Source organism: Pollicipes pollicipes, unplaced genomic scaffold (genome assembly GCF_011947565.3).
Source record: "Pollicipes pollicipes isolate AB1234 unplaced genomic scaffold, Ppol_2.1 Scaffold_3457;HRSCAF=4064_pilon_pilon_pilon, whole genome shotgun sequence".
In the NCBI taxonomy this organism is placed as follows: domain Eukaryota; kingdom Metazoa; phylum Arthropoda; class Thecostraca; order Pollicipedomorpha; family Pollicipedidae; genus Pollicipes; species Pollicipes pollicipes.
Window position 1 is genome coordinate 56,270 of NW_023596300.1, and position 25,307 is coordinate 81,576.

The following is a 25,307-nucleotide window of genomic DNA, read 5'->3' on the forward strand; positions in this document are numbered from 1 at the left end:
TCAGGACAGGGACGCGCCTCACCAGGTGAGCGGAGACAGGGACGAGCCTCACCAGGTGAGCGGAGGCAGGGACGCGTCTCACCAGGTGAGCGGAGGCAGGGACGCGCCTCACCAGGTGAGCGGAGGCAGGGACGAGCAACACCGCGTGAGCGGGGACAGGGCAAACCTCAGCAGGTGGGCCAGGACAGGGGCAAATCTCACCGGGTGAGCGGGGACAGGGATGAGCCTCGCCGGGTGAACGGGGACGGAGACGAACCTCACCAGGTGACTTGGTACAGGGCGTACCCAACCGCGCAGGCCAGGACAGGGCAGGAACGTACCTAGCCAGGTGAGTCGGTACAGAGACATACCCAGCCGGGTGGACCGGGACAGGACAGGAACGTACCTGGCCAGGTGAGTCGGTACAGAGACATACCCAGCCGGGTGGACCGGGACAGGACAGGGACGAACCTGGCCAGGTGAGTCGGGACAGAGACATACCCAGCCGGGTGGACCGGGACAGGACAGGGACGTACCTGGCCAGGTGAGCCGGGACAGAGACATACCCAGCCGGGTGGACCGGGACAGGACAGGGACGTACCTGGCCAGGTGAGTCGGGACAGAGGCATACCCAGCCGGGTGGACCGGGACAGGACAGGGACGTACCTGGCCAGGTGAGTCGGTACAGAGACGTACCCAGTCAGGTGAGCCGGGACAGGACAGGGACTTATCAAGGCCAGGTGAGCCGGGACAGCGACGCACCCAGTCAGGTGGACCGGGACAGGACAGGGGCGTACCTGGCCAGGTGACTCGGGACAGCAACGTATCTCACACAGCAGTGTTATACAGGAACACAGACAATCGACACAAACTCGGCGACGGACCAGCCCGGCAATGGGAGCGCATTAACAGAAACGAGTGCATTATAAACACTCGGATGACGCGTTCGTGCGGGACCTTGGGTGTATGTGTATAGCATTTGAAATAAACAAATGTTTATGCGTTGCTCCTACAGCATTAAAATGCACGATATGTTTAGATTTCGTTCAAGTTTCTAAGCTGGCAGAAATCTAAACAGCCTCAGTCAACAACCCACCTCCCCTTATTTTCCACCGTCATCATCCTGCTCAACGACCCAGTATCTCAGCCCGCACTCTATGGTCGATCCCACTCAGACGAATATCTGTAGTTGAGTTGGATCCCCGCTCTCTTGCAGGCCTGTTTCGGAGTGGAGGGACGGAGCGCGCCCTGGCCTTCCCGCCGTCACAGCCTCGACCCCGCCAGCGGGGGCAACCCGAGTCGCGGCGGGCGGCGCCGCCTAGCCTCGAGGACGACGACGACCTGGAGATCGACGCGACCCTCTTTGCTATGGCCAGGAAGCGCCGCGCGCCGCCGCCACCGGAGCCGACTAGAGCGCCGCCAGTGCTGCCGATGCGGGCTACAGCGACTACGACACCGCGCACCCGGGGATTGCCACCACCACCCACCACTCCCGGGCCCGCTGAACCCCGGCCGACCGCACCGGACCCGGCGCCACGCTTCGTTCCGCAGAGGAAGCGGGCCTCCAACGCATCAGTACCAGAAGACGATCCTCCCGCGGTTGCGAGCCTACAGGAGCCGGCTCCTGTCTCATCAGCGACCGTAGCCACGAGCTTACAGGAGCCGGCTCCCGCTCCATCAGCAACTGCAGCTGCGAGCTTACCGGAGCCGGCTCTCGCCCCACCAGCACCAGAGGAGCGAGCCCCCGCTGCTCCGAGGCCACCGGAACCGGAGCCGTGTGGTCGCCAGCCGCCGGAGCTGGCTCCCGCTGCGTCGCCGTCTCCGCCGTTCTGGCACAAGTCGGGAGGCGCGTCCGCCGCGGGGTCGGACGACCTTGCGCGCGCTGGGGAAGTGGCCGCTCGTGACTCGGGGGCTTCCTCGCCCACGCCCGCCGGCCAGGCGCCGCGCCGGAGCGGCGCCGTCAGCGAGCCGTGCGAGCCCGCGTCGAGCTCAGCGTCGCCGCACGCATCGCGACCGAGCCTGCTCAAGGACGACGTCGCGCGCGCCGCTCTGGCCGACGGAAACGGAGGGGGTCACGCCGACGAGGCCCCTCGCGCGCCCCCGGCTGTCGGCGCCTACCGGTTTGCAGACAGCACTGCTGGCGAGCGTCGCACAGGAGACCCCTCGAGCGGTGCCGAGGGCGCGGAGGGCGACCGCGGCGCCGCGGAGGGAGAGGGCGGCTGCGCGACGCGCGGCGTCGGGAGCGACGCCCGAGGGCAAGTGAAGGGATTCAGAGAAGTGCGTCGCGAGCAGTCAGAGGACAGACCTCGTCGCCAGGGGAACAAGAAATATACGGGTGGACGGGAGCGGACAGGACTGGATGGCGACGGACCGCCTCTGGAGAAGGACGAGAGATGGCATGGCGTCGAGGACCTGAATCAGAGCGCGTCATCCGACGACGCGCTACTTGCTGTGGGTGATTTGCAAAACAGACACAAAGGTGAGTTTATTCAGATCTACATAGTGCGAGTATAAGCCAACGCTTGCAGTGGTTGTGCAGTATTTCCCCTGAGTTGATGGTATACGCACTGCTGTTCAAGCTGCGCTTACCTCAACGGTCGGTAACGATTAAGGCTGTGGCCTGCTTTCTTTTGTATGTAGGATTCATAAGGGTGTGTTATGCATCGGGTTAATCGGTAGCATTATCCCGATTGCTTGGGCCCACATACAAACGATTTTGGATATCCTCAGCTGCACCGAAATCCCATTATTTATCCGTGTGCATGGATACGCTTAAACTATCTCACGTTTTGGCTGGACCGTTTCAGAGAGCAACAGCGACCTACCGGCTGGGGACCTTCCCTCCAGCCTGACCCGAAGACATGCAGACGTGGCGTCTGTTCCTGGATCGGTGTGCCAGACCCCGCAGGGGGATGTCGTGCCACCGCTCGGCAACGGTCCTTCTAGTCCCGACTCTGCTGGTGAAGAGCGAACAGCGATTGGTAAATTCAGGCGAAGTTCGTCGTCCAGCTTGCAAGCGGAGGCGGCGACCAGGACCGCGACGCCAGAGGCTGAAGAGCAAGCGCCAATTTCGGACAGCAAGTACGGAAGTCTGCCAGCGAGGTGCAGGTCGAGGCACAAAGATCAAGTTGTCTCCAAGCCGGAGAGGGGCGTCTCCCCGGTAAAGCACGTGGCGCACAGTTTGGACGCCAAGGCGCGTGCGTCGGGAAGAGCATCGAAATCCGGCTCTGATTCCGATCGAGGCGCCAAAATAATGTCGCTCTCCACAGCGGCCTATGCACATGTGCGGCAGTTTAACGTCGTCGAAACACTGCCGGTGGTCTATACCCAAGACAGGGCGGTGTCGCGCCCGGCCACCAAGAGGGATAGGCTATCACACGGCAATGTGGAGGCCGCTCATCAGAACAGCCCAGTATTGCCTGGCGCTGCATACTCCGGGCAAATTCAAACAGGGAGGTCCTCAAGATTGAGTGAAGGCAGTGAGTCGAACGGTCAGATGGGCCACAGGAATATTATCAGCGATTCTGATAGCGCCAACACCGTCGTTGAACTGAGAAACATGTCAGAATCAGAAGTGACGAAAACCACACTGCTTCCCAGACAGCAGGTATGTGATCAGAACAAGGGAAGGATCTAGGATTTCGCCAAGGGAGGGGCCGCGCTTCACTGCGGTGCCTCCTAGAACTTGGTGCCCCCCCCCCCCCCTTGATTATCTCACCAAGAAGTTCCCGGCTTTCGGCCACTTTATTCTCAAACCCTATCTTTTAGTGGTAGCATATCTTACGCCAGAATGGTTCCTGGCTTTAGTCCACGCCATTTCTAGAAGTAAATTGTCTTTGGTTTTTTGTGTTCAAAGGGCCGTTTGTGGCGCCTTTGAACTTTGGTGCGTCTTGAAGACAAAGATTAAGCGTTCCTGAAATAAGGATTTTGGTGCCTCTTCACCACGAGACTGCGGTGCGTCTTCGGCCCAATGACGGAGCACGGCCCCATGTCCCCTCCCCCCCCCTCCCCCCCAGGATTCGCCACTGGATCAGATGTCTGACAACCTGTCTGGGGGCCTGATCCCCGAACGGCTTTGAGACATAGAGAAAAAAATAGAGAGCGCTTTGGGCGCTCTATTTTCTCCCAGCTGGGATGGTCTGCAGCCGGCGGCAGCTCCCGGCAGCTAAACACCAGGTGGCGGTATATCGGGCGACTAAATATCAGGTGGCAGTATATCAGGCGGCTAAATACCAGACGGCTAAATATCAGGTGGCAGTATATCAGGCGGCTAAATACCAGGTGGCAGTATATCAGGTGGCAGCATATCAGGTGGCAGTATATCAGGTGGCAGTATATCAGGTGGCAGTATATCAGGTGGCAGTATATCGGATGGCTAAATATCAAGTGACAGTATATCAGGCGGCTAAATACCAGGCGGCTGAATATCAGGTGGCAGTATATCAGGTGGCAGTATATTGGGCGGCTAAATATTAGGTGACGTCACAGTGGACCGTGCCGAGCATTGCGGCACGTTAAGCTTTCGCCGTGAAATTATACCTCTGACCCAGAATTATACGCTCGGAGGGTGGGGCTGGGGCTCGTGCAATATGTGCTACTTAGCGTGGGCGGTGATCCATAAAGACACAAAATCAAGGGGACTCCGACTAAATCCAAAAATGTCCGCAGATCGTGATGGGACATGCTGATTCCTCGGCCGTCCAGAGCGTGGGCAATGCCTCGCTGTCCGACCGTGGCCGCTGTACTCCACCGCGCACTCGTCCCAGCTGCGAGTCGGAGCTGGACCCGCCGGAGGTGCCACAGAAGCCAGCGGCAGCGGCAGCGGCAGCCGACAGGTGATGTATGGCCTGCTGCGGCCCGGTCGAGACGAGGTTACGGCGCGCACCAGCATTCGCAGTTGAGTGCGGAGGGGGTCCTCTGGTGACTGCTGCTCGATGGCGCTGCCACTGCCCAGCTCGCGCCGCCGGAACTTCCGGAACAATGGGTATGTGAAACCATCCATTAACGTCACCAATGTCATGGAACGATATGATGTAGTGTGCGTTAGTCTGTCAAAAAAGGGTCAGCCCAAGACCACTCAGCATCATTGCATTCAATCAGCAGGGTGGGCAAGAGGTAAGTATAAATTCGTGCTGCCAGAGTTCGGGTTCCCCGACGGCCTCCACAAGCGCAGTTCATTGGTCGCTAATCTGTTGTCCTTTGACCCCGAACCCTGATATATGGGCCGCGTTCCCTAATGGTAACGTGCCTGCCGGAGCTGTTACCTATGACGTCACAAGTGCCTTCGTCACACGCGAGCGGCTGCACTCCGAGCCGTACGAACTACTGTGACTCACTTACCTGTGACATCATAGGCTGCAACCTGTAGACGGCGTTTGGCGGTGGGAAACGCGGCTTTGACGTTCCCGACTGATTTAACAAGCCCGAGACGCCCTGAGGTTGTGCTGACCACTGCCTGGTTCGATGCTGATTGGCCGATCTTGAGCAAGAGGAGGAGCAACGGGCAGTGTGCTCCGGCCGGGGAATGAAGCATGAAAAACGTCTACAGGCCTGCCACTTCGTGGTCGAATATTGAAACACTGACCACACACTTGGTCCCTACTGCTGAGCTTGTGCCTCGGAGCGTGAGAGGCATTATAGTTGAGAAGCAGACGTGCTGACAAGCAGTTAGACATTGAGGGGGCTTGATGTTAGATAATTGTAGATAGCATCACAGTGCGATAGGAGGTGACCTCGAACAGCTTTAACGGAGTGGTTGTCAGCATTCTTCACGTCTTGGTTAAAGCCATGAGGTGCTGTTGAGATAAATAAATACATATATTCACTTATTTACATATGTATGTATACCTGTGTGCGTGCGTGCGTGCGTGCTGCGTGCGTGGGTGTGTGCGTGCGTGTGCGCGTGCGTGTGCGCGTGCGTGTGCGCGCGCGTGTGCGTGCGTGCGTGCGTGCGTGCGTGCGTGCGTGCGTGCGTGCGTGCGTGCATGTGGTTGTGTGGTGTGTGTGTGTGTGTGTGTGTGTGTGTGTGTGTGTGTGTGTGTGTGTGTGTGTGTGTGTGTGTGTGTGTGTGTGTGTGTGTGTGTGTGTGTGTGTGTGTGTGTGTGTGTGTGTGTGTGTGTGTGTGTGTGTGTGTGTGTGTGTGTGTGTGTGTGTGTGTGTGTGTGTGTGTGTGTGTGTGTGTGTGTGTGTGTGTGTGTGTGTGTGTGTGTGTGTGTGTGTGTGTGTGTGTGTGTGTGTGTGTGTGTGTGTGTGTGTGTGTGTGTGTGTGTGTGTGTGTGTGTGTGTGTGTGTGTGTGTGTGTGTGTGTGTGTGTGTGTGTGTGTGTGTGTGTGTGTGTGTGTGTGTGTGTGTGTGTGTGTGTGTGTGTGTGTGTGTGCGTTTGCGTGTGCCAACAGCACTTTTGCGATATTACAGGGTGAAGAGGAGACCATACGTTCCGCCGAAGGTTCAGCTTGGAGCGTGGACCGGCCTTGACCGAGAGGTGCAGCTGATGGAGGACAGCGACTACATCATCCGAGCGCACTCGGCAGCGGGCCCGGCACCCGTCTTGCTGCGAGGCGTCCCGAAGGTCCAACAGCAAGACGACTGCATGTCTGAAGAGCAAAGCCGCTCCCAGTCGAGAGAGCAAGGCCACGCCCGGTCCCAAGAGTGGGACAGTTCCCAGCCCCGGCAGGCGGACATCGTCGTCCGCCGGGAAGCCGACAGGTCGTCTGCGGAGCCCGGCCGCTGCGCGCTCGCCGGTGCCGACAGTACGGCTTCGGCCGCAGCCGCTGCCCGCAGCCAGCCGCCGTCGGCGCCGAGCCCCGAGACGACGGACGGCGCGGCGCTGTCAGCGGCCCAGGGGCGGCGCGGCGTGCCGGCCTCGGGCGCCGCGGGCAAGCAGCCGGGCTGCGAGGAGGGCGCAGTGGCCGGGCCGGGCCGGCTGGACGTGCAGCCCGGCCCGGCGGCGGCGCTGCGGCTCCCACACGCTGGCGTGACGCTGGAGCCGGCGGCGGCGTCGGTGACCCGCACGTCGCCGGTGGCGCCGCCTGCCGGATGGCGCGTGCAAAGGCTTGGCGCGGCGTGGGCGCGCGGCCCGCCGGCCGGCGCCGGCCGGACGGCGCCGCAGCGGGATGACGGCACGACGCCGTGTGCCGGCGCGCCTCAGGAACAGCCGGCCGAGGGACAGGCACGAGCCGTTATAGACCCGGCGGACGGCAAGACGACCCGGTCGGACGGGCCGCCTGTGAGACCGATGCACGGTCTCTTCAGGAGCGCGGGGGTAGCGACGCGTCACGGCATCGGCTGGATGATGCAACAACAGCCGATAGTTAAAGGTCAGGAAGGCTGTTATGCTGGCAGACGTGCCGCGCAGATTTTGTGGGAGTTCACCTTCAACAAAGCGTGTTAAAATGTGTGAAAATTCATAGTTATAGGGTAAGAAAAATATCGCGGATGTTGTTTTTTTTGCCCGTTTGTCTTCACTCCAGCTGTGAAGGGCCGCATTGTCCAATCACTTTTCAGGTAAGTTGTGTGGAGTCGTGGGCGTCGTCATGTGATATGTGCATCTGGAGTTGTTCCATTCATTCAGTGATATCTAGTTTTGCAATAACTGCTGAACTGGCAGCCTACTTGGAGCTCGTTCCGGGAATGAAAGCAAGTTGACCAGTCTATTCAGTTATTTTGGTTAAAAAGTTTTTTTACAATTATCTTTTGGCGTGTACAGCTTCGTTTACGATCAGCACCATGTTAAACTTGAGGAGGGCAGAGACGTAAAAACCGAATGAATAGCACGCCCCACGTAATGAGGCCGCTGTGCTAACCGGGGTGCCTGGTACGCCGCAGGGTTCCGAGCATTGCCGAGTGCTGTTGACCAGCCGGACGGGAGAGGTGCGGTGCAGCCCCACCCCGCGGGCACCGGTCCGCCGGCCGGGCCGCAGCGCTGACGACACTAGAGTCGGCAGGGCCGCGGCACTGACGTCACTCCGGCCTGCCGGGCCGCAGCGCTGACGTCACTAGAGTCCGCCGGGCCGGGCCGCAGCGCTGACGTCACTAGAGCCCGCCGGGCCGGGCCGCGGCACTGACGTCATTAGAGCCTGCCGACCGATCCAGCCCGCCCAGCCGCCGACGCTGCAGCTGGCCTGCCACGCCATGCGTGGCTGGTCGCCTCCCCGCCCGGTTACCAGCAGGGCGTCCCGGGGATGAAGTTGTGATGCGCCTCCTGGGCTGCAATTCCCGGACGCTGTTTTGGAATGTGTGAATATCTGAGTGCGAGCTGGTGAAGAAAGCGTTTGTTTCCGCGTGTGGCTCAAGCACCATTACCACGCGAGCTGTATCTCGGCAGTAATATTAGTTTTAACCCAGTTTATGAATGACTATCAAAGAATACCACTTTTTGTTTAAAAACTGACTTGCGTCCATGTAGAAAATATTTTGAGTCAGACGTTTAAATAGCAAGCTTTCAGCACCTGCCCATTTCGCATGATAGAAGCTCCATAAGAGAACCTTAAGGTATCGGAGACCAGCGTTTCTCAAAAACATAAGGTGCTTTGCTTTGCTGACGATTTTGTGCAAATTTCCGATGACTTGTCAAATATGGAAAGGTTGTGACAAGCATGGAGGGCCAAGGTGCTCCAAACATACCTGCGCATTTTTCCACCCATGCCTGCTGTAACCGTCTTCTTTGAAAACATGTGGGAACTATTCCATCACTTTTCACATGGGGGCTGAAAACTTCGCGAAATGCGGTGGGAGGCGGAGCTAACCAGCAACAACTAACTCATGCGATTACGACTACGCTGATTACGTTTAACACGCTAATATCATTCGCGTTACATCGAAATGTGCATCTTCGGGTATTCGTGTCTTTGTGCAATCTTACGTCGCAATATACAGATTGCATTGATTGTGATCCGAAAGTGCAATCTACGCGGGCCGCGCATGCGCGCATGAAGATGCTCAAGGGCTAGTGGCGATTGGCCGCCGCTGTGGACGCGGGTGTGCCTGGCGTGCAAAATGGTTTTTCCCATCGGTTTGGCACTGTGGGCACCAAATGACATTCGCGCAAAACTGGCAGCAAACGCTTTGAAAGGGCGGTGATCACTAAGCAATTAGCGGTCGTGGCGATAAAAATAAGCATATTATGGCGAGACATGGAACCTGGCTTGCCGGTGCCGGTGGTGCCGGGCTTGGTGTACACATTGTTGGCAGTGCCGGGCTTGGCGTGCACAATTGCATTAAGAATAAACTGGCCAGTCTTTCGATTGGTTCAGTATATGTTTTGTCTGACAGATCAAGAGCTAGAGCCAAAGGAGCTCCAGACGTGCAACTACCATCAACCATCTATATCTCTATCGACTATCTGGATATGTCGCCTACAAAAGTGCGATGTCTACTAAACTGCTCGCGACAGTAATCCGAAAGTAAGCAAACAAGGTGGCCTTTGAGGCACGTTCACGAGGGCAGATCGCTCTAGCCCTAAACATGTCAAATGTTGCCTTGACAATGATGCCACCGTGCAGTCCGAATGGACAAAAAGCCGTCCTCTTGCTGACTAGGTTTCAGCATACCTTCTCCATAGGCCAGTCCTGGCAGGGGTGCGGCCAAGGGGGACGTAGGGGAGGCGTTCCCCCTAAATCCCGGTTTTTTCCGTATTTCATCACAGGTGGCTCCCGACAGAAAAGTAAAAATATCGGCGAGATGTATAGCCAACAGCCCTGTCCGCGCCCCGTAGGAATATCTGGGCTAGGCCCACGCGCCATGGGCATTTTTACAAGGAGTGTAACTGCATCCTTTTTACATATGGACCCACGCACACAAACGTCCTTAGATGCTCCGTTGCCAGCATTCAGGAAGCCTCTCCTGTTTTGAAGATGGGTGAAGTGGAAGATCGAGAAAATGTCCTCCGGCTTCAGAAACGTGACACTAAACGGTTTAAATAAGTGAGTGGCATGGCCAGGCACGAGTAACACAGCTCACGCAAGAGCGACTAACCGCACTTGCGCTGAATTGCCCTCCTCGCTGTTTCCACCCATTGAGCAGCGTTTTTATTTCAATAGGCTTGGTGCAAAAATCCGGCTCAGGAAACGTGTCGGCTGGCTTTAAATAACAAGTGCCACGACACGCACTGATTCCGGTGCAATCGCCAATGGCATTCTTTACCAAGCGCATTAGTGGCGAGTAGGAGGGTGACCCCCCCCCCCCCCCCCCCCCCCCAGAAAAACCGCTGCATTGTACCCTTTTTACGACCGATGGCTCCTGAAACAAATTTAAAAATCGACGTGATGCGTTTCTTCCACCTCCTTCCCCTCCCCCTCCGCCCATCAATGAGCTCCCGGCTGCGCCCCTGGTGACAAAACACGTAATGCCGGCAGCATTAGCCTTGCCTTCACCTTGACCCTTGACAACGGCGGAGCGGCGCGTCTCCATTCCGTATTGCCTATTGCATGTGACGCCCATCCCTCAGAATAGCAGGTCGTCACGGACCTCTCACCTGCCGGCGGGTGGTCATGGAATGCGAGCCGTCACGCACATCCGTCACGTGCGTGACGACTCATAACTTTCTGTCGATTATTCCAGAGGGGAACACAAGGTGTGGGTTTAATCTATCCGTGCAGCGCGCCATGCCTCACATTACAAGTCAGATATAGTCATCGTGTTGGCAAAAGTATGAAAACCCACATCAATTGTTTCACACCTTCTGAAGCGCAATCGCCAGCGACTGCTGCAGCCGGCCTGCGTCGCGGACTGCACTAGAATGCATCCCAGCAGGGACGGAAAGGCGATCGTGACCCACGGCCGGAGCCTGCCGCGGTCCGCGGGCGTCGTATGTGTCCGCCGGAGACGGGAGAGCCTCCGCGCGCCCGGGGAGGCCCCGCGCGCCCGGGGAGGCCCGCTCCGCGCGCCGCCGGCAAACAAGATCAGCGTCGGCGGGCGTCCAAAGCGGGCGCGGCTCGCGGCGGGTCCCGGGGGCAGGGCGGTCACTGGGCCGGGCTCCGGGGACGGTCGCCGCCCGCCCTGACGGCTGGCCGGTCAGGCGGCATCCCTCCCTCGACGGGAAATCGTTAGCGACGTCAGGCGAGCGCCGGCCCGCCCGCCACCGGCAGTGTGTCATGGGACGCCGTGAGGGCCGACAGCCTGGCTCGGCGGCGCGCGGGCGGCTGGCCGTCGTGAGCGACGCTCGCGCCTCGCCGCCGGCGCCGGCGCCGCGGCCGCTGGCCGGCCGCACCGCGGGCCGGCCTCGGGTAAGTGCGGCACGAGGTGTGCGGTCGGTGACATACCAGTCGTGAACGCAACGCCGGGGTAGATGAAATCGGACTACGCGCTGAATGGGCTATGATTGGCCTTATTTTTCGGTGGAGTACACGCGGTAGAGATATTTGTCACTTCAGCTGCATCGGCGTCGAACGCGTGACGAAAGAAAAGAATGGGCTGCGTTTAGACTACGTTTAGAATCAAACTAGAGTCTGGTAAGTAGGCTTGCAAAGTAGGTGTGTTGTGATCATAAGCCCGGCATGAAACGTGAGTACTGTCAATATGACCGACATTTGCCCCATAACATCGTTTAATCGGTACGTTGCAGTTTTGCGTCTCTTATCATGGCGAATGTGATCCAAAAAGCGGTTCCATTAATTCCGTGGGTCCGATAGTGCAGTGGTTAGGCTGCTTGCCTGGAACGCTGGAGGTACGGGATCGATCCCCGCGGTGCCTGCCGTTTTTGTCAGGGTGGTTGACAGGCGACGCCATGTAGTCTCAGCGACTGTGTGCACCGTAGAAAACCACTGTCCAGCGTCCCTATCGGGAAGGTGCGTGGCATGGTATCCTGTGATGTTTGAATCACCTCTTTGGGAGAGGTCTTCGCCTCGACTTTTGTGTAGATTCAACCGTTTAAGAAGGGTTCTTCCAACCCGAGCATACCTACCCAAATAAGGTCACTTGTTGGCACATGGCATGGCCGCAACAAAACGTACATGCCAGCCTGAAATCGCCAGAAAAACGCAAAGCCTATTCCTGCCAAAAGCGCTTGTTCCGGTTGGACTGCCCTTTTAGGCCTGTTCTGGTGCATGGGAAGTGAGGACAAAGAGACGCGGATTATCATTCCAGTAATGATTCAGGCATTGTTAAGCTCCATTCCGCTCCCACTGGTTAGTCCCATTCTTGCTACTATAGACACCTGAATGCCTGATCAGGTGGGACGAAAGATCCTTGTTTGCTGGTTTCGTGATGGACAGTGATCGTGGCGATGTACTTGAATTGATCATGTGGTCCAAACATCGCCATTGCGGCGCGCTCGTGACGGATTTTGAACTTCCTTGTTACGTCTGACGTTCTGTGCGTCCTGTACCAAGCAATGGACTGTGATATGTTTCAACAAATCCTGCCACTGGACACCAAATGTATCGTTCTCTTTTCTCGAAAAGATCATTTGACACCTCTGCTTTCACTTGGTTTTAGTTGGAAGAATCCATTCACGACGAAGAAATCAGCATGTTTCAAATAATATGCGTCAACTAGTTCACTATGTGTGACACCTTACTCCACCACGGGCATGTCGACTAGCACCGCTCATTTCTGTCTCGTGCATTGCACCCCTTAAGGCTCTTCACGTACGAGTGGCTGTTCTCAGTCCAACGCCACGCACTCGAGCAACGTGGGACACAACATTAAAGAAATATAAAATCAAGCGGCAATTCGTATGCTGCTACCAACGGCCGTGTACACATTGAGCATGTGACTACTCAACCGCATACTCAATGGATCAAAGTACACCATGTAAAAATCCATATCAACGGGCACCAATGCGTGGCAGGTCAAATCGCTACGTTTCCGGAACGTTCTCAGTTTCCCTTTGAGTGCCTCGATTTTGGTCCGGGCATTTCTGTTGACATTCTGCTGAAGAGATATGGGCCAAGAGAAGCAAATTCTCGCTATGGGCGGCAGCTTATCCCGCCGTGGGCGTCTTCATTGAAAGTGAACATTGTTTTCCGAGAATCGCGTAAGTGGAGGAGGCTCTCCGACTCTCTAGCGCACTGCGGGAATGTGGGGCCGCTAGATGCTTGAAAATGAGCCAGCCTGGCCCCCTCGGCACGTCGAGTGCGTAGTCAATTTGTCGTCTGCCTGGCGCTACTCTCCCTGAGAAGTTCATTACCTTTAAGATCCCTTGCAATTTTTGCTGGAGTAGTTACCAAAGACACAAAGACAATGATGCGCATAAGATGCCCGTTCAGTATATTGTGGTTGATGGGCTGTTCTGGTGAAACTGGTGCCGAAGTGATGTGTGGTCGAAAGGAAGTCCAAGGTATTTCCGGTTGATATTAGCAATGTGAACATCTCACGACAAAAACAGGTCAAAAACAATGTCGAGGTATGGTACGACAGGCTCTGACTTGATCTCCCCGAAAGATGATGTCAATTGAGGGAACCCCTTTCAGGTTTTGCTGGGCGCCAAAGACCGTCATTTTCGTTTTGGCTGCCTTCACCATCAATGAATGGACCAAGCAAACCATCGGCAGACTAGAGTACGTGTCGCGCCCCGCAGTGATGACAACGCTGGTGTCACATTTTCGGCTGCATGCTGAGGTGGAGCCCCCGCCGAGCCCGACATCGCTCTGCTGCGACGGGGGATGTAGTCTGCGCCCGGTGTCGGGGAGGGGAGTGGGGGCGCTGACTGCGACTGGCTGTGTGTGGCTACCGAGGTAAGACTGAAGTATTCGGAGCCAACATAATGCAGACGCATTTTGATGAAAAACATGGAGCTGTAGGTCAAAACATTTGCTCAAGACAGTCATGGTTAGCAAAGGCATTTCAAGCCCATTCATCGCACATGAATGATATTTGATAGTTCGATAGTGATAATTGATCAGCGCTGTTTTGGCGCTGTGGTCTAATGCCGGGCTAGGACGAGAAGGTCATTCTGAGAGGGGCAAGGATCAGCCTCGCTTTGGACAGCCCGCAAAGAGATCATTATCCACTGCGACCACGGAGACGGATATTACGCTGGCTGTGCCGGAAGATGGACCGGCTTCATGGAGAAGGTGAACAGTGGCACACACACAGGCAGAAGGGGAGGTATCGTCTTTAAGGCAAGCGATGATGATGGTGAGCATTTGCTGACTAGGTGTGTCCAGGCGTAGTTGGCCCTATCGCTCCGAGTGGCTCCCACATATAGTTGCCTCATGCGTTTCGCAAGCGGCTTATCCTGCGCTGCAGTTTGCCACGCTCGGTAAAAGACAGCTTGGAGCAGCTCGTCGCACTGCAGGGTAGTTGACATACTTTCTTCGTGGAAAGCCCAATTACCAGCAGTTGCTCCTGCGCAACGTGTGATGCTACGCCGAGAAAATATTTTCCTTGGAATCGCAACAGATACAGCAAAAATAAGTTGTGGGGAAAATGTGTGGCTGCCCATGTTCGGTCCGTCCTCGACATTAGCAGGACGGCCCATGAGAAATCGTCGGTGCCAGCACCTCACTGTGTGTAATCAGGCTCCGATTGGACCGGCGTTGAGGCACTCTTAGTGGCGTCTCTTGTGAAGCAGGAGACACAGATGGCCTCATATCACCTCGCAAAGAGTGCCAGGCAGGCAGGCAAAGCTCATAGCTGCTTTGTAAGTCGCCCCGGCGCGGTGCCTTCCCGGGCGGGGATTATCTGTTGCCAGTGTGCCGATGAGTCGTGCAGTGTTTTTCAGCCTTTTGTCGTGTTAGGGCCGTCGTGCAGCGCCCAAAAGCTACGAGATATTCAAAGGATCTTGAACGAAGGGGGATAAACATTCGATGTGCTTTCCTGGCATGCTGCAAGGTCAGGTCAGGGCCGGCTCGACGCCGCCTTGCCTCGGGTAATGGGCCTGCGCTCATGGGTGCCGGTTAGGGCATGAGCTGAAAAACGCATCGTGGGTCTGCTGTTCCCGGCTGGTGAGGACGTCGGAGCACCGAGAAAGTAACCTCCTTGCTTTGGGTCAGTCCAGACTCTCAACACTTGAGAACTGCGCGTGTCGGATTTGCTTTGCCACATAGCCTTACTTCTTCCCAATTCACTGGATCGTTCATGTAAAGAACGTTGACTAAGTAACGCGTATTCCATACTGTGTGTGTCACCCCACCACAGATCTCTCCGTCTCCTGGGGCTTGCACATGGAGGTCCGCCTGCCCAGCCCGACCTTCACCCCCTCCGGTAGACGCGGGTGGCCAGCCACGCTGAGCTCCAGACCTCCGCGACAGACGTCCGACTCCTGACCTGCGGGCGCAGGCCTGCCGTTGAGCTCGGCGCGGCCCCGGCGCTCCCGCCCGGGCCATGACCGCGGCTCAGAGGTCGGCCGCGCCGGCGGCTGCGGCGCGGCTGACCGCGGAGCGCCGCCTCGCCGGCAGCCCGCCGTCGGCCACCCGCTCGGCCCCCTCGCCGTCGCCGGCCACCATCGCGGCCGTGCAGTCGCAGCTGGCTCTCAGCCGCTTCAGTCTGAACGACGCCGGGCTCGACAACGAGTTCGACCTGCTGCTGGGCGCGGTGGGCGACTGCGGCCGCCGGCAGCGGTGCACGTTCCTCCTGCTGCAGCCCGTGTTCGTGTTCCTCTGCTTCGTCTACTTCGGCCAGACGTGGCTGCTGCTGGAGCCGGCGCACTGGTGCCGCTCCCCGGAGCTCGACGCGCTCGGCTTCGGCCCGCGACAGGCGCGCCGCCTGTCGGTGCCGCCCGACGAGCACGGCGGTTACGACCAGTGCCGCATCTACGACGTCAACTTCACCCTGCTGGTGAGCAGCGGCAACTGGAGCGGCCTGGGCCCCGGCACGCCCACGACGTCCTGCCGACACGGCTGGCACTTCGACTTCGGCACCCTCTACCCCACCGCCGTGTCCGAGGTGCGTGGGTGTCCGGTGCCGTCGGCCTGTGTCGGCGGTGTGGAGAGTTGTGACGCTGCGGGCCTGGGTTGAATGCTGCGGAGCTGCATCGCGTGTCTGGGGCTGACAGCCTGACAGCCTGACAGCCTGACAGCTGACAGCCTGACACGTCTGACAAGGTGGTGTCACTTGGTGATCGCATCCAGGGCGCAGCCAGGATTCTTAGCGTTGATCTCGTGGAGTACGCATCACGCAAATTTTTAACGTCATGTCGGGAGCTATCCATGATGGAAAATACAAATGCAGACCTAAGGAAGACCACTCCTCTTTTCCCTTGCTGCGCCCCGGGTTGTGTCCAACGTCGTTGAATATCACTGCAGCGTAGTAATTCTGCCATCCCGAAACGGATGAAGTGTTTGTGCGAGTCATGGATCTCATTGACGTGTTGTTCCCCACACAATATTTCCAACGGTGATTTCTGCGCACTCTCTTTATTTTTTATTTTATTGTTTACCATTATTATTTTGACCGTTGCGCAAGCTGAGTTATCCAATATTAGTTGATCCTGGAAAGGACCTGAGCCTATTGGTCGTGTAGTTATGCATACTCATTCGCACCGCACTTTCGACAGCCTCTGGCGTGTCCGAGCTTTGAACTCACGTACTCGAGAAGTGATGTACTGTATTGCAATGCAACAATGCACGCTCCCACGGTCACGAGTCAGGCATTGTATTATCTTCGTACGCAACGGGCACATCTCTTGTATGCATGGTAGGCCGACCGAGCACCATCACGTCTGCCTTTAAATCGAGCACATCTTCCGGCCGGTGGTCGCATTTTTGACGCCACCTTTCATCGCTCACTTCTTGGCGCGCGTGGCAGCTGCTCCCGTACCCCGACACTGCTTCGCGCGCCTTTTTCAGTTCGGCTGGGTGTGCGAGAACGCCTGGCTGAAGCCCTTCGTGTCGTCCATGTTCTTCGTCGGCGCCGTGATCGGCACCATGGTCTTCGGCTACCTCGCCGACAGGTAGGCCGTGGCGGCTGCCCTGCAGCTGTCGGGTAAGTGGTCAGCTAGCGCGTGTCGGGTGGTGCGCTGTCGCCTCTGACCAGACAGCGCCGGGGCAGTTGTCCGGACAGCCAGAGATGGGAGCCCGCCGCGCCCGCCGCTGCCCCTGACCCGGGCGCTGCTCTGACGGACGACGCATGCCGGCAGGTTCGGCCGGCTGCCGGCGCTGGTCTCGGCAAACCTGCTGGGCTGCTGCGCCGGTCTGCTAACGGCCGCCGCCAGCGGGCCGGCCAGCTTCGCGCTGGGCCGCCTGCTGGCCGGCGCCACGTACGACCAGCAGTGCGTGCTAGCGCTGGTGCTGCTCAGCGAGTCGGTCGGCGCCCGCTACCGCACGCTCGTCATCAACGTGCCGATGGCCACCTCCTTCATGCTGGCGGCTGTCTGCCTGCCGTGGCTGGCCTCCGGCCTGGCGCACTGGCGCACACTGGCGCTCGTCACTGGCGCGCCGATGGCCGGCGCCGCGCTGTACGCCTACACGGTGCCCGAGTCGGCGCGCTGGCTGGCGCGCGCTGGCCGCACCGGCGCCGCCGTACGCCAGCTGCGCCGGCTGGCCGCTGAGAACGGCCGGTTCGTGCCCGACGCCGTGTTTGCGGCGTTCGAGGAGCGGGCGCGGCGGCGCGCGGCCCAGCAGCGGCAGTCGGCCTCCGTGGCCGAACTGTTCCGGCGGCCGGCGCTGCGCGGCCGCACCCTGGTGCTCATGTTCACCACCATGGCCATGATGCTCAGCTTCGACAGCAGCGTGCGCAATACCAACTTCGACATCGACATGCGCGTGGCGGCCAGCGTGCTCAGCCTGATGGAGCTGCCGGCCGACTTGATCGTGCTGTTCCTGGCCGAGGCCGTGGGCAGGCGGGCCACGTTCAGCGGCGCCCTGCTCATGGCCGCGCTCAGCTCCCTCATGCTGGGTCTCACCCTGCACGCGCGCACCCTGCCCACCGTCTCCACCACGTTCGCCATGCTGAACCGACTTTTCGCGACGGTGGCGGCCAACATCTGCTGGCAGGTGGGCATCGAGCTGACGCCGACCCAGGTGCGTTCGCAGGGCTGCGGTCTGATCCACGTGGCCGGCCACGCGGTCGCCTTCTTCAGCCCGTACATCCTGCACCTGCACCGGCAGATGCGCGGCCTGCCGCAGCTGCTGTACGCGGCGCTGGCGGCGGCTGGCGGCGCGGCCGTGCTGCTGCTGCCGGAAACGGCCGGCCGCCGCCTGCCCGACTCGCTGGACGAGGCCGAGCGCTTCGGCACCGAGCCGGCCGCCTCGCCTTGCCGGCCGAGCTCGCCGCGAGGCTCGCCCGCGCGCCGCCGCAGCGTGCCCTACCGGATCGCCCGTAGCCTGGACGGCCTGTGCCGCGCGCCGGCCGCCACCAGCCTGGAGGCGGTGGTGCCGCCGGCCGGCGCCGGACGCGCGGGCTGCCTGCAGCCGCCGAACGGCGCGGCGAGCCTGCGGCCGCTGGACGCCGCCGGCCGCACACCCAGCCACGCGCGCACCGTCAGCCTGAGCGCGTTCGGCCTGCTACAGGCCCAGGTGCGGTTCGCCGACGATAGCAGCGACAGTCTGAATGTGCTCGAGCCGAGCCAGCGGGGCGCCGCCGGTGCTGCCCCGGGCGTCGGCCTGCCCGCGAATCTCGCCACCCGAGAGTTTCGTCCGAGCTTGCTGTAGGCGCTGATGACCATGCGTGTAAAGTTAGTAGCATGGCGCTGTTTCAAGCGAGAGGAACCCAGAGGTCTGTCCTGGCCTCTCGAGTACAGTTATGACACAGACAGTTATAAATGAGTTGTGCAACTGGAGTTACTGTCGTTTTAGTTCGTGGCGTGATCAAATGCAAGCATAGAAAATGGCGAGTTCGTCGAATGACAATGTTAGGAAGCTACTGCCTTGGTGCAAAAAATACACGACGCTCGTTTTTCCTGATGGAAGCATCAACAGCCGAGGCAACCCGACGTGTCCACAAATCCTCAAGGTAATACACTCCACCATCTCGTACGGAGTAGTGGAGCACTGCTGAGCGACAAGACACTGGTTGGGATAGCATCTCACCCATAGGCGTAGGAACGTTCCAAAAAGTGGGGGGGGGGGGCCAAGCTCAGGGTGTAACTCAGCAACTTTTTCTGGAAAGCGAGCCCGATGACCGGGGGGGGGGGGGGGGGGGGGGGGTAGGGATGGAGATTGTTACCGCTCTATATGCAAATGTCATGGCTGCTATGCTAGATATGCATGTAGAGATGTTTCTCGCTGGTGCACAGTCTTGCCTATTCGACCCGTCTGTCATTTGGCAGATAAGGCTATCCAGCCTCCCAAGATTATTCGTTCACTTTAATATTATCTTTCCTGAGGAGGCAAAATTCCACGATAGGGTAGGCATTTTGGGTCATCGACGAAGCGTCTGCCTCCACAGTGTGGACGCCAAAATACGACCGTTATATACGTATATCTATATATATATATATATATATATATATATATATTATATACGTATATAATAGTACGGCCAAAATATAGGCTGATGAGAATTTTGAAAGTGGATCGATGGCTCACAGTGCGACAGATTTGTCAAGCGCCTTCACTTCGCTGGCTGCTTTTCGAGAGATAAGACTTGTGGCAGAATTTTAGGCGGAAACAAATTCGGACGCTTGAAACTGCTAGAAACAATGTTACAAAAGCCGTAACAATGAGGATTCTCTTTTGAGAACCAAGCCACATGATAAGGCCCATCTGTCATATGTACCTTATCTGGGCCCTGCTCACGTCCGCCGTCGGTGGCCACTGCCCTGGCCCGGATGTCTCTCGCATGCTTTGTTGCATACTTTTGGATCAGCTTTACTACTACATGGTGTATGAAACATGTGCTGGACACCTGCAACAGCACCTTTTTCCGAATTATCCTCCCTGACATCACACCATCGCAGAAAAATAGCCTCAGGGAAACCGTTTCCATTAGGTATGAATTGACCCAACGGACACTACATTGCCCATCATGGAACGTATACGACTTGATCTGCTTTTGCGTGTAGGCAGGGGCGTAGCCAGGGCCCTGCCAAGGGGGAACACGAGGTTGACAAAAGCCCGTCTTATGGTGATCCCCCCCCCCCGCCAAATCCCCGGATATAGCTTACTTGTTAACAAGTGACACGGTTTTCTTCGTTTTATTGTTATTTTTACCTTGCAACCAGAACAGAAACCAGAAGCTGCAGTGAGTTCAATTCTGCTTGTATTTTGAGGTCAATAAACTGCAGAAATCAGGCGGTGAACGACTGCATGGAATAAATAACCGGCGCTCTTAATTTACAATGGTTAGTTGACTCTTTCTAAACCGATAGAAGGCAAAAGCTTTGTCAGAATTTTTGTCTGGGTTTTGGAGACATTGAGGACATCGCGAAAGTAGATTGTAGATCGATATGTTTGATCCAAAGTTGAAAATGAAAATTTGATTGCAGATCGAGTGGTCAACAATGTATATTAACATGGCCAAGCCATGTTCGTCTGAAAATATTCACCATTCAGCCAAAATCGATCAGTGGTACAATTTATGTCACGTGTTTTTTAACATGCGCGCTCGCAAATCTTAGAAACAAAAACCTCGGCACCAGGTGTTGCAGTCTTCATAGTCCGTTGAGCGCTAGCCCAGTGGCTAACTTTTAGCTGTGGCCCATCGGTGGACGAAAATGATGACGCTTCTGAATTGATTATCTTTAAACACTTTAATTGACTAGTAATACAAGTTATGTGACGTAATTTTGAGTCTGCGCACTCGGAAATCTTACAAACGCAAGCCTCGACCCCAGGCGTTGCAGTCTCCGTAGGCCGCGCAGCACTGGTCTAGCAGTTATTACTAAGTTATGGTCAACGGGTGGACGATCATGGCGACTCTTCCGAAAAAGTATCCTTGAATGCTCCATGACATCAGTTCGTACATTTAGAGGGCAGTCTGAGCGCATATTTTACGTGTGCAATTTTTTGACTGGTGAAAAGCACGGATTGGCCCTTAAAGCACCGCGAAGTGGGGCTGGAATCTGGTGGTTGAACTGGAGGAGTGAATGTAGAATCTCTGTTTTTCGTGTTTCCGCAGCTATTCATCTATCCAGAAGACAGATTAACACGGCGTCCGCCGCTTGGTCGCACTTGCAGTGGCGGAAACTTTTTGGTTTACGGAAGTTGCAGCCCAGACCATCCTTATCCTTGCCCTCGAGGATGCGGATTGGCATGTTCAGGCCTTTTGATATAATTTGTTTCAGTAATACACTCTGAAAAAAATGAACGTTATCAGGCAAACATGGCATGACCCTGCTCATTTTTAAGCTCATTTCGATCTACCCTATTCAACAATATTGAGACCCCCACTCTACTCAACAATAATGAGACTCCTTACTTCCTTCCGGGCAAGGGAAGTAGAACACCAGGGGTATATCACCGTTTCTGAAGGGCCATTCCGTCCCATCGCAAAGTGTCTTCTGGCTATCATTCCGGTGACATGGAGCGGGATCTCCTGGTCGATCCAGAGGCCATAGTACAGGAACCCTCATTGACGCAACAACATCCTTGATCACCGCAAGAAGTCCAGTAATTGCCACATAGATTCCAGCTCCGTGTTTTTCTGTGTTCTTCGGAGATATTAAGTTCTCCCTGACCGTAGATTGCAAATGGAATGGGGTTCCTAATTTGCATTAACATGGCTAACCCATGTTCGTCTTAAACTGCTCAAGATCCTGTCAGAACTGATAACTGATAAGAAAACTACGTAATATGGCCTTGAACATGCACGCTTGCAAGTCATAGCAACAACAGCCTCGACGGCCGGCGTTGCAGTCTCCAGGCCGTGCGGCGTGGGCCTTGTCCCTGTAACACTGAGAGATGGCCAATGAGCAAACGAAAAAGATGACGTATCTTAAGCGAGATGGCTGGCGAAGTAGACAAATCGATGTGCGCGTTTATTGTAGTGCAAAAGTAAGCCAAATGCAACCTTAATATGAAAAGTGGGGGGGGGGGCAGTTAACATTGCTGCCCCCCACTTTGAAAAATGGAGGGGCCATGGCCCCCCTGCCCCCCCCCCCCCCCCCCGGTTGCTACGCTCATAATCTCACCTTTACTTGGTTGGGAGACAAATGGAGCGCCAGTGATGCGTTAACTGGTACTTAGGAAGAAGATATCATGAAATGAGACCAATCAAGTCACTAAAACTGGGCATCGAGATCTTGGCCCATGCCTCTACGCAGCCCCGGGATATGTGGAAAAGCCGTACTCAACGAGTGACACTGTGTTGGGAGGTTGTTAGTGTTTGTCCATTTCCTTCATCTGAGTCACCTTGAAATACCTTTGCGATAAAAAGAGATGCATGAGCAAGAATGCGGGGGTAAGCAAGCTTTTGTGTCACTGTGAGCTTTTTGCCCACATTTGGCATCAGGTGAAGCTCCCATTGTCCGACATCTGATGAGTATTAATTTAGTTACAGTTGAGTCTTACAGCTAATGTAATATTCTGACCAGACGGCTCCGGCTGCTGACGATGTCTCGTTTGACCTTGAAAGTGTATTTGCCTTTGCAAAGCGGCCTGAGCACGTTGAGAGGAACATTTTATACTGATTGTGAAGTCACGCATAATTTTTTGCCTTATTGCTGCCAGCAAACAAAAAAGCATTGGCTTGTAAAATTGGCCTTAGAAACCTCCAAAGATGAAGGTATGTTTCAGTGACCTAACGTGACCTTGGGCAAATTTGTGTTACAACACGTGATAAAGCGATAGTATCCTCACAGACGGCCGAATTTAGTACGTTGCTAATTATCCAAATTTTGCGGTCTTCGAAATGCTGGTTCTCGTCTGCCGAGGCTCAAGCGTATTCTTCCGCAAAGCTGGTTATCCAGCCCAGTGGCACAAACTTGGGAAGCAAGGGATTGTTCTGCCCGCGAGGATGTACTTGTACTTGTACTTGCATTCGAGCATGCACTATTGTGTAGACGGTGGTGAAGAAGCATCGCTTAAATGCGTCCGTCTCTTTGCCACATTCGCATGGGTACTGAGACACAGGTTCTGTCTTGTAGCATCGGTAGGCTTAATTACATCGCACATGGCAGCACACTGCCTGCAGCCGCCGACCTCTCGTCGGCCCGCCCCGTCCGCCGTCGGTCCGCAGACTCGATCCGCATGTTCAGCGGTAATGACGGCCAGCGTGGCAGTCCACGCCTGCCACTTCATCCCTCCCGCAGTTATCGCTGCTGCTGTGGCTGCATGCCATCAGGTAGCTCTCGGAGCCGGTGCAGTCGACGTCATCCATGTAGAAGTTTTCTGGCCCCCCGGCGCCGTACTCGGAGCAGCAGCGGCTTGCTCCCTCGCTGAAATATAGATGACGTGTTAAAGAGACTTAAGGCGACAATATTTGTCTCACAGTTGATCTGGTGATTTTTTACACATCGTCTTTCATGATGCTGGTTTGCTTTCTGCTTCGTTGTCTGGGGTGAGGGCTCGAACAGCTGAGGAAAATTCAGCTTCCCTGAAACCTTCATGGACATCTGGTAATCACTGCCTACCTAAAGAGAGTTATTGTTTGCGTTATTAGATGGGACGTATAAGACCATATGGTCGTACCTACTTTTTCAGATGTGAAGGCTCATATGAAGTGTGTATCCCAAAGGCACCTTTCTCAAAACGTTCTCAAGCTTCAAGCACAACGTAAGTTCTGGTCTTTTCTTATGAAGAAAGCGTTCTTTAACGCGGTTGATAAGCCAGTCAAGTGGCTTTAGAAGCACAAAGCAAACACAGCAAGGTGATCATATTACAAGAAAAAAATGATATCAAATGATTGCTGAAAAGCTAGCATACTCCTTGTGCTGTCAGTTGTTACTTTCCAGTGTGGTAGCCCTATATTAATATGTCTGCTAAATGGTAACAAAAGATTCTTGTTGACCTGGACTTGTGATTCACTGATGGCCAGCGGCTGAGATCGAACACTTGTGACAACCACTCCATGTAACCATTCGCCTTGTTGCCCGCACTTCTCCCTCCGGTATCCGGACGGTGAGCACGGTAGGAAATTACGCCGGCCGCAAACAACAATGCCGAGACGCAGTGCGACATATGTCGATATGTCTATAAGATGTGACAGATATAGCACGGCCGCACGAATCCGATGTGTTTCATCGCGCGAATGTTATACATAAACTTTAGCCCTTTCTTTTAAAAAGTTGGTGCCAATTTCAGCTATTGGTTTAAATATCCAAATTCAGCATGAGAAGACGAATCAGATCACACAAAAAGCGCAAAATGGCCAGAAATGGGCACATGCGGTTTTACCTTTGGACGGCAGAACCACATATTCATATATATATATATATATATATATATATATATATATATATATATATATATACAAGATTCTGCCGTCCAAAGGTAAAATCCCATATGCGCATCTCTGGCCATTTTGCGTTTTTTTGTGTTATCTGATTCGTCTTCTCATGATGAGTTTGAATGTTTAAACCAATAGCTGAAATTGCCACCAACTTTGTAAAAGAAAGATTCGTGAAAATTTCGACTCATGGTTTAGATAACCGAATTCAACATGAGTAGACGAATCAGATGATGCAAAAAAGCAAGAGGGACAAAACTTGAAGTATGGTTTTTTTGGACGACGGAATTATACCGACCTTCATTTTTTCCAGACGTTCGCTTTTTTCTTACATTTTGTCCGGGGAACTCTAACGTACAGGTTTCCTGGAGCCTCATATAGAGATTTTCACTGGTGGGAAATTCGAGGGGATTTAATCTGGGCAGAACCTTGAACCACGCCTGATCTACACCCTTCACTAACGCTTCGCATGCTCATATACATGGCAGCCTTTGGCTCAGGGCGTTCTGTCTCAAACGCAGCACGATCGCGTTAAAAAAAACTGGACATCACCGGTACATACTTGAGGGTTGTTTTGAGATGGGGAAAGCATTCAATTTACATGTGTTATTGTTTTAAGACATTTAAGACATTTAAGGCAAGACACTACGTTTTATGATGAAACTGCATCATTTTGCGTTGATTGCTTTCGTTACGTCATACTAACTTTTTTAAGGATTTAATCCGAATCTTCTGGATGGATGGATTCGTGGGATCAGAGGTCACGCTAAGCGGTGCCTGTTGTGTAAACCCTGACCCCTACCATCCGATCGCGCAATCTCATGTCAACGGCAGGATTTGGTGGCGAAAGCTTAACGTGCCGCAATGCTCGGCACGGTCCGTCCAGCCCTCTGACGCCATCTGACCTTTATCGCGGTCGCTGCCACCGGCCGCAGGCCACATCGAGCGCCTAAAGCGACTTGAGCCCACCCCGCCAAGGGGAGGGGGGTCAGAAGGCAGCCGCTGTAACCAGCTGAGCCATCGGGACGGACAAAACTTACCTAATGCAATATAATCACGCCCTCAGCAAACCGGCATTTGTTTAAGTAGGAGAGAATATTTGTTGTGTGAATAAACTGTGTACA

The 25,307-nt window shown here is 55.5% G+C and overlaps 2 protein-coding genes across 2 annotated transcripts; both read left to right on the forward strand.

Moving 5' to 3' along the window:
• Nucleotides 1-3,069: 3,069 nt before the first annotated feature.
• LOC119092809 (uncharacterized) lies at nucleotides 3,070-7,095 on the forward strand. Its single transcript, XM_037215727.1, has 5 exons — nucleotides 3,070-3,081; nucleotides 3,580-3,586; nucleotides 4,648-4,814; nucleotides 6,394-6,728; nucleotides 7,088-7,095. Exons 3-5 carry the CDS (start codon nucleotides 4,654-4,656, stop codon nucleotides 7,093-7,095), a joined length of 504 nt encoding a protein of 167 aa, XP_037071622.1. The 5' UTR covers nucleotides 3,070-3,081; nucleotides 3,580-3,586; nucleotides 4,648-4,653.
• A 6,951-nt stretch (nucleotides 7,096-14,046) lies between these two features.
• Nucleotides 14,047-18,509, forward strand: LOC119092811 (solute carrier family 22 member 1-like). The gene is made up of 9 exons (XM_037215728.1): nucleotides 14,047-14,055; nucleotides 15,379-15,453; nucleotides 15,502-15,804; nucleotides 16,707-16,810; nucleotides 16,997-17,018; nucleotides 17,127-17,351; nucleotides 17,388-17,879; nucleotides 18,030-18,077; nucleotides 18,369-18,509. The coding sequence occupies exons 1-9, from the start codon at nucleotides 14,047-14,049 to the stop codon at nucleotides 18,507-18,509; spliced, it is 1,419 nt and encodes a 472-aa protein (XP_037071623.1).
• The last annotated feature ends 6,798 nt before the right edge of the window (nucleotides 18,510-25,307 follow it).